Here is an 8,906-nt window from a genome sequence, read left to right on the forward strand (position 1 = left end):
ACAGTTTAGATGGGCAGATGGCACGAAGCTCGTATATTGATGTCCTCATCATTCTGCAAAGGATTTAGCCTGGAATGAAGAACCAAACCCAGCAAGATGAAGCATTTCAGGGAGAGATGCAAAGTCCAGGTTCAAAAAAGAAACACCTGTGGAAGGTAGCTAGCTAAAGGGTACTGATGATCTCAACAGACAGTTTAACAAAAGAATTGCTAGGTGCCCATGTGTTAGGCACCATGGTAGGGGCTGGCATTACAGAGGATTAAATCCTCATGAAGGGGATGCCTGGGTGGCTCAGTCGGTTAAGCATCCCACTTTGGCTCAGGTCGTGATCTCACAGTTTGTAAGCTCGAGCCCTGCACCGGATGAGCCCAAGCCCCACTTTGGTCTCCACGCTGATAGTGCAGAGTCTGCGTGGGATTCTCTCTCTCTCCCTCTCTCTCTCTACTGCTCACTCACTCGTACCCTCTCTCTCTCAAAAATAAATTTTAAGGGGTGCCTGGGTGGCTCAGTCGGTTGAGCAACTGACTTCGGCTCAGGTCATGATCTCATGGTTTGTGAGTTTGAGCCCCACATCAGGCTCTGTGCTGACAGCTCGGAGCCTGGAGCCTGCTTCGAATTCTGTGTCTCCCTCTCTCTCTGCCCCTCTCCTGCTCATGTTCTGTCTCTCTCTGTCTCAAAGATAAATATAACCATTAAAAATAAATAAATAAATAAATAAATAAATAAATAAATAAATAAATAAATTTTAGAGAATCCTCATGAAGCTCATGGTCCAGTGGGAGAGGCAGACATAGAAACAAATATCACTGCTATGTGACTATACGATGACGATGTACACGTATGGTCCAGAAATATAATAGGAGGAAGTGATTGCCTGGCTGGTCAAGCTTTACAGAGGGGACAGCCTCCAAACAGAGGGAAGAAATTGTGCAAAGACATGGTGAGGTGAGGGGCGCCTGGGTGGCGCAGTCGGTTAAGCGTCCGACTTCAGCCAGGTCACGATCTCGCGGTCCGTGAGTTCGAGCCCCGCGTCGGGCTCTGGGCTGATGGCTCAGAGCCTGGAGCCTGTTTCTGATTCTGTGTCTCCCTCTCTCTCTGCCCCTCCCCCGTTCATGCTCTGTCTCTCTCTGTCCCAAAAATAAATAAACGTTGAAAAAAAAAAAAATTTAAAAAAAAAAAAAAAAAAAAAGACATGGTGAGGTGAGACAGCATAGTATGGAATTACAAGTGGTTTGATCTAACATGAGTCCAAAAGGTGAGGCAGAGTGTTGTAGGAGAGATAGGCAGGGCCAGGTCATAAAGGGAAGATGTGGCCATGGTGCATGTGGAGAATGAAATGGGGACTTTTGACTGACTCTGACTTTGGGTTGAATCAGCAGTGTGATCGGGCTGTCAGAAACGTAATGAAGTCTTAGTGTAAGTCATCTGAAGTGTAGAGTCTGGAACCACAGAGTTGATCATTCAGTTCTCCACTGTTGTGAGTACATTTGGGGTTGTGCATTCAGCCCTGAACTTCAATTTTCTGAAGTTTATTTGACCATCTGGGCTGTGTTGGTGGGGAGAAGGAGGATGCTGTGATAGGGAACAGACCCAAGCCCTTGTCACAAGAGCACAGTTGAAAGAACAGGGGATGTTTAGTTGGGAATCAGGCCTGTGTTCCTTCATCCTCAAATACATGACAGATTCCTGTGGGAGAGGGGCTGGATTTCTTCCTGTGGCACCAGAAAGCTAAACCAGGTCTGCAGGCGGGGACCACGGGGATAGGTGTGTTCGGGTTCAACATCAGGGAGAGCTGTGCAGTGACCTCCACTGTGTGGCAATGGACTGGGCTGCCTCACTTGACCTTGTGTCCCTGTCACTGAGGTGTTCAGGCAGAGCCTGGAAGACCACTGCAGGACACCGCTGTGTAAGGGACAGAACATCAAGTAGAAGAAAAGGCTCGGTGACCTCTGAGCTCTGCAGCCCTCAAAGCCCATCTTTTGGATGTTTTTCACAGCCATTGCTCTGAAACCCTTCTGTCTGCAGTCTGAGGCCGGCCACAAAACCCACACTGTACTCCTCAGTCCTGTGAATGGTCATTTGTGGGAGTAATGAGAAGGATAGAAGAAATGTGTCTGAAAAAAGAGCTTGGAGCAGCACTAGCCAATAGCACTTTCTGTGACCATGGACATGGTCTGTATGCACTGCCTCCTCACACAGCTGCCACTGGCCACGTGTGGCTGGTCAGCCTTAGAACATGCCCAATGCAGCTGAGAAACTGCATTTCGGTTTACACTGAAATATCCACATGAGGCTAGTGGCTCCCATCTTGGACAGAGCCGGTCTAAAGCTTTCCTGTTGTTAAAATTACACATTCCCGGGGCCCCTGGATGGCTCAGTTGGTTAAACGTCCAATTTCGACTCAGATCATGACCTCGCAGTTTGTGAGATCAAGACCCGTGTCAGGCTCCGTGCTGACAGCTCAGAGCCTGGAGCTTGCTTCGGATTCTGTGGCTCCTTGTCTCTCTGTCCCTCCCCCACTGATGCTCTGCCTCTCTCTCAAAAATTTCCCAAGGAAATGAAGGAATATTAGAAACAAAAATGTAGGTATTGTTATATTACAGGTGTTCATGCCTAAGAGACATCACCTCGGAATAGCTGACAGGTGCTTTCAGGCCAGATTTGGGATATAAAAGCACGAGTCATGGGACACAAGAAGAATTGAATTGCTCAACTCTTAACTGCATACTTGTACTCCTCACCATTTTCACCCACGTTATGTGATTTAATCCTCATTCTGACTCTCTGAGATATAGGTATTATCTTCAGCTTTTAAGTGAAGAATCCCAGACTTAGAGGAGTTAACTGCCTGGTCCAGGGGTCACACAGCTAGCTGGAACTCTAACCCCGGTCTAACTCCAGAGCCCTTCTTCTTTCTTCTGGCTCACGCGGCTCGGCCCCCCTCGGGCTGTCTCCTTGGGTTGCATATGTGAATGTTTCTCTGCCTCTAAATGCCTCTGGTTTGTGCCATTCTTCTAAGCATGAATGGAGGGACTAGAAGACTTTGACTAATAAAAACATTCAGCCTCTACAAACCCTCAAGTTGGTATGGAATTCAGAGTCAAAAACCCTAACTCTCAGACAGTGAGATAATCTTTCTGAACCTGTTTCCCCTTCTCTGCTTTGTCAGCTTCACAAGATTGTTCAAAGGATCAAGTAAGACTGTAGGGAGCAGTGGTGTCTGGGTGGCTCTGGGAGCTCACTAGCACAGGTCATGATCTCATGAGTTCGAGCCCCACATCAGGCTCTGCACTGGTGGCATGGAGCCTGCTTGGGATCCTCTCTCTCTCTCCCCCCTCCTCTCTCTCTCTGCCCCTTCCCCACTTGCACACTCTCTCTCTCTCTCTGAAAATAAATAAATAAACTTAAAAAAAATAGAGACCGCTGGGGAAACACCCTGCACCCTCCACACACATTATCCTTAGTGGACTTGGACGTCCTGTGCCCCATCCCACGCGCCCCATCTCACAGAGCCTTTGTATGCTTTTGCAGGTTGTACACCCTGGAGACCTCAAGAATTCTGTTGAAGTCGCCCTGAACAAGTTGCTGGATCCTATCCGGGAAAAGTTTAATACTCCTGCACTGAAGAAACTGGCCAGCGCTGCCTACCCAGACCCCTCAAAGCAGAGTAAGGCGAGCCAGGGAGGGGGAGGGCCAAGGGGTGCTTGGCATCATCAGGACAGAGAGCCTGTCAGTGGGCTTCAGAAGAAGGTCTGCCTTAAATTGAGAGCCCGAGAAGCCAGGGGGCCCGAAGTACAGGAATATCGTACCCCATTGACTCCTGGAATGGAGCTGGAGTCATCTGGATTTTGGTTTGGGCGATGCTGTGAAGTGATTACGTCCTGCCGTACCAGTCTACTGTGTGAGACATGGCCTGTGATCTCATACTTCACAAAATCCTCTTCAGTTAAGAGACCAGTTGGGTTAGACCATGAGGGTAACACAACTGCTCAGGCAGAGTCTGCACAGCTCCTTAGGAAAGCTCATCTTCAGCTTCGCCCAGTTCCCTTGCATGGGCTTCTGACTGGCTCTTAGTTGGCCATCCATTGACCCATGATGCTGAGTTATTGGATGGTTTTGTGTGACTCTCCCAGAAAAGACTCCATCAATTCATGTGGGATGCATGAATAGAAACACCTAGAGGTAGCAAAGCTACTACTGTCCCTTCCCAAAGGTTGCCAGTCCTATTTTAGAGAAGATATAAGTAGGGGCGCCTAGTTCATGAGTTCAAGTCCCATGTTGGGCATAGAGATTACTTAAAAAAAATAAATAAGAAAAAACTAAATGGGTAGATTCTGGGGATTCTGCACTAAACCCTGCTAGTGTCGTCATTTGGTGGGGTCAGCATTTGGCCTGTCATGGCAGAGGAAGAGAGTTCTGATCCCTTGGGGTTCTTTTCTTTCCCAGAGCCGATTGCCAAAGGTCCTGCCAAGAATTCAGAACCAGAGGAGGTCATCCCATCCCGGCTGGATATCCGTGTGGGCAAAGTCATTAGTGTGGACAAGGTACTCATTTTTCACCACATCCCAGAGAGGCCGATAGGGGTCACGTTTGTCTGTTTCCATCTGGAGGAAACCTGGCCTGGGATGGGAAGTAACATCCCTGAGGTCATATTGCAAGTCAGAACACAGGTGTCTAGTTCCAGGTGTCAGGCTTTTTTTCCCTTTGCTGCCTCTGGACCTTTTGCAACCAGACACAGCCAGGAACTCAGAGCCGGGGTTGGGGAGGAGAGGATATTAGTCAGAGGGAGCTTGCTTATCAGTTAAATCTGGTCTGATAGACTCTTCTGGTCTCTACTGGCTTGTCTGGACTTGGCTGCAGGCCTTATCTTGGAACAGCCACTTTGTCTCCCTGCCCCATCCCACCCACCCCTGCAAATGGGGAAGGGAGAGGGACTTCCTTTTACCCAGAGACAGAAGGTTATGCAGCCAGCGACCTGGGACCATTGTTGTGGACTTTTCTTTCTTTCCCAGCATTGTTTTTCACTACAGAGCCTACTGAAAGTACTTTGAGATGGCTGCCTCCTTCAGATGGTGAGGCCAGCATTGTCCTCCGCTCATCTTCCAGGCCACGCAGGACTCAGCCGGTGTAGCATGTGGCCATAACGGTAGCCGCCCAGACAGTCCAGGCCATTTACTTGTGCAGGAGACTCCCTGCACCTCATGTTAGTCAAACCCTGCCTCTTGGGGGAGAGTAAAATGGAGCTTCAAGGCCCATCCTCCTGTCTGCTCTCTGGGACCTGGAAAGAGTTTGCTGCAGAGGGTCCCTTAGGAGCCTCTGTTGGAGAGTAGATGCCCCTTTCAGCAGAGGGTTCACCGGACCCCCATGGTCCCTTCCGTCACGATACCGTCCGGGACTAACCTCTCTTGCCGGCAGCACCCAGACGCAGACAGCCTGTATGTGGAGAAGGTCGATGTGGGGGAAGCTGAACCACGGACTGTGGTGAGCGGCCTGGTGCAGTTTGTGCCCGAGGAGGACCTGCGGGATAGGCTGGTGGTGGTGCTGTGCAATCTGAAACCCCAGAAGATGAGGGGTGTCGAGTCCCAAGGCATGCTTCTGTGTGCTTCTACGTGAGTGAGAGCTTGGGGTGGGGCGCGGGCCTGAGCGTGGGGGGCAGGAAGTGCAGGGAATTGGCCCACGTGATGCCCTCCAGGCATCAGGCGGAACACTTGGAGAAACTGTCCAAAACATGATGCGTGAAGGAATTACTCACCACGCACGTACTGCGAATGAAGCGCTTTACCCAAAGTTAATTTTATTACCACAGGAACTGAAGGTTCAAAGCAGCAGGTACATGCCCAAGTCTCTCTACTAGTGAGAGATGGAGCCAGGATTCAAGACTAATTCTGACTGGCTGTTCAGGCCTTGCTGTCTCTGTTATGTCATACTTCCTCCCCTAAAAGCCTAGATTTCGGTGTCTCTCCTGACAGAGGGTTTCAGTCTAGCCCCGGTTAACCCAACACACAAATGTGGTACGGCACCGAGGACTTCCTGGGCCTCTGGCGTTGAGGAGGCCCTAAAGCCCCGCAGTGAAGGCCCCGGTGCTCTGGCTTCGCTGGCCGCTGCAGGCAGTCCATAGTCTCACTCTTTCCTTCTCCTGTGTGTCTTCCCAGAGAAGGGGTAAACCGCAAGGTTGAGCCTCTGGACCCTCCTGCCGGCTCTGCTCCCGGGGAGCGAGTGTTCGTGAAGGGCTACGAGAAGGGCCAACCGGATGAAGAGCTCAAGCCCAAGAAGAAGGTCTTCGAGAAGCTGCAGGTAAAAAGCTACAGTGCCCCCTCTCTGGCCTGGGCCGCCTGGACCGTGTCCCCAGACTGCTACTGCTGAGTCCACAACTGCCCTCTCCCCCGCTGGGCCCTCCTGCGTCTGAGCCCCTCTCTTCCTTCAGTCCAGACCGCCCCGGAGGAGGTGTCTGAGCAGCACGGGAGCCCTCGCACGTACCTAGCATGGACGGGCTATTTGAGGCACTGTGTGAGGGACTTCAGTTTCCTCACTTGATCTTCAGCCCGTGATCAGAGGCCTGTCCCTGTTGTGCCTGGCAGGATACCTGCCAGGGCCACACAGGGTCACCAGCAGGCATGAAGCCAGGGTCCCACCACCACCCCCAGCCTACCTTGATCTTAGAACCACTCATTCTTTGTCTGCTTTCTGGGACATGGACTCCATACAGCCTGTCCCTGTGACCCCTGAGTGCATTCGTTCCCTCAACAAATACTGAACTGAACCCCTGCTGTGTATGCCCACCACTGTTCTGGGCACACGGGCTACATCTGTGAACAAAGTAGCAACAGTTCACTCTCCTCATGGAACCAACATGTGTGATTATGAGCAAATGAGGAATTAATACCTCATTTCCTCGCTCAGCCAGAATGTTTCTGGGCGGGGGGCATTTAGAGTGCTGTCTACTTCCATCCGTCCTCCTGCATATGGCGGGTGGTTTTACCCGCTCCCTCCTTTTCTGCTTTTCCAGGCTGGTTGTTTTGTTTTGTTTTAATGTTTTTTAATGTTTATTTATTCTTGAGAGAGAGACAGAGTGTGTGTGAGTGGGGGAGGGACAGAGAGAGGGGGAGACACAGAATCCGAAGCAGGCTCCAGGCTCTGAGCTGTCAGCACAGAGCCTGATACGGGGTTTGAACCCACACACTGCAAGATCATGACCTGAGCCAAAGTCGTACTTAACCTACTGAACCACCCAGGCGCCCCTCCAGACTGGTTTTTTAAATCACTTATTTTTTCTGGCTATAAAACCAAAAATTTTTTTAAGTTTATTTATTTATTTTTGAGAGAATGTGGGAGGGGCAGAGGGAGAGAGCGAGAATGCCAAGCAGGCTCCACACTGTCAGCACAGTGCCCGATGCAAGGCTGGAATTCACAAACCCGTGAAATCACTAAGATCTGGATGCTTAACCGACTGAGCCACCCAGGCGCCCCAATAAAAAATTTTCATCGTAGAAATGTCTAAAGTGGAGGGGAGATGAAGAAAATGAAATATGCATAGTGTTGCCACCTAGTGATACTAGAAAATAGCATTAGTGGTCATTTCTTTCTGGACTTTTTCTATACATGGAGATGATATATTTACAGTTTGAGTCCCACCATATGTTTATTTAACTTTGTGCTAGAAAAACTTCCCCATCTTTTTAAACACTGAGAGGGGGATCTTATTGTATATACTATCGTATCATAATTACTATAATTTAATGAAATTATCTAACCTTATTAGACGTTGAGGTTCTCTTTGGGTTTTCACTATTTGAACGCTGAGATGGAGGTCTCAGTACATAGTCCTTTGCACTTACTCGTGACTGTTTTCCTAAACTAAATGCCTAAAATGAGCTTCCCGAGGTGAAGAATGAGAGCTGGGTGCGCAGCTCACAGAGAAGCTCGGCCTGTCCACACTGCTAGAGCATCAGAGAGCCTGCTCTCCTGCAGTCCCACTGTCTCCACATTCACTGCTTTTGTTTATTCCATGCAGGCTGACTTTAAAACCTCCGAGGAGTGCATCGCACAGTGGAAGGAAGCCAACTTCATGACCAAGCTGGGGTGCATCTCCTGTAAATCACTGAAAGGGGGCAACATTAGCTAGCCAACCGGGCACCTTCCCCCCTTCTCCCGTCACCCTGAGTCATCTGCTGTCTTAATTTGCTCCGTCCGTCACCCATTTATCCATCTCCCGGGACACCGAAGCAGGAAGTTTGGGACTTTATCAGGTGTGGGACTCAGTAAGCGGCAGCTCAGCCTCCCCAGAATCCAGAACCATCCTGTCTGGCTGAAGTGAGCCGCTGACCTCCCAGGTAGTCATGCGGGTGAGGCAGCAGCAGGGAGCTCAGCTCTACCTTCTTCCCTCGGCAGCTGACTGGAGAAATCTGGTTTCAATAGAAGTCCTAGAAAAGGCTTATGCCACAGTCGTCCTAATTGGAAAAATATTGGTTCCTGTTTTCCTAGAGTTATCCCAGCGGCTGTCTCTGTCTGGGATCTGGTGCCTGAACTGGGCTAATTACAGCCTTTCCCCAACAGGAAATTGTGGGATTCCAAAAGCAAGGGGAAGAGAAAACAGAGAACCTAGTGGTCTACCGAGGGGTTGGCAGCTTTTTTCCCCAGTGGCCGCCAACCTTGAGGCTTGGCGTTGGGGGCAGGGCCAGCCCCCAGGGCTCCTGGAATTTCTCTCCCTTGATTCTGTTGGGTTGAGACATTCCCTAAACCAGCTATGTGTTATTAATATCGGAAGTAGGGCGGGCACAGCCTGAATCCTCCTTCAGAGAGGGTGGGGTACTTCTCCATAGGCATCTCAATCAGAATCACTATCACTGTCGTGAATTCAAATAAACTATCTGAACAAAGGTGTCTGGATGAGGCCTGTCTGTGAGCTG

The 8,906-nt window shown here is 50.0% G+C and overlaps 1 protein-coding gene across 2 annotated transcripts in view; it reads left to right on the forward strand.

The window, feature by feature from the left end:
• YARS1 (tyrosyl-tRNA synthetase 1) overlaps positions 1-8,876 on the forward strand; it is a 29,291-nt gene extending 20,415 nt beyond the window's left edge. For both annotated transcript variants that reach the window (XM_047082628.1, XM_047082629.1), the window contains exons 9-13: positions 3,532-3,667; positions 4,447-4,544; positions 5,416-5,609; positions 6,153-6,294; positions 8,012-8,876. In XM_047082628.1, coding sequence (XP_046938584.1) covers positions 3,532-3,667; positions 4,447-4,544; positions 5,416-5,609; positions 6,153-6,294; positions 8,012-8,122 — 681 coding nt within the window. In that variant the 3' untranslated portion in view covers positions 8,123-8,876. The remainder of the gene's footprint in view (positions 1-3,531; positions 3,668-4,446; positions 4,545-5,415; positions 5,610-6,152; positions 6,295-8,011) is intronic.
• Positions 8,877-8,906: the final 30 nt, after the last annotated feature.

Source organism: Lynx rufus, unplaced genomic scaffold, assembly GCF_022079265.1.
Source record: "Lynx rufus isolate CCGP_SWC_20201006 ecotype Redwood Valley unplaced genomic scaffold, mLynRuf1.p SCAF_2, whole genome shotgun sequence".
NCBI classification, from domain to species: domain Eukaryota; kingdom Metazoa; phylum Chordata; class Mammalia; order Carnivora; family Felidae; genus Lynx; species Lynx rufus.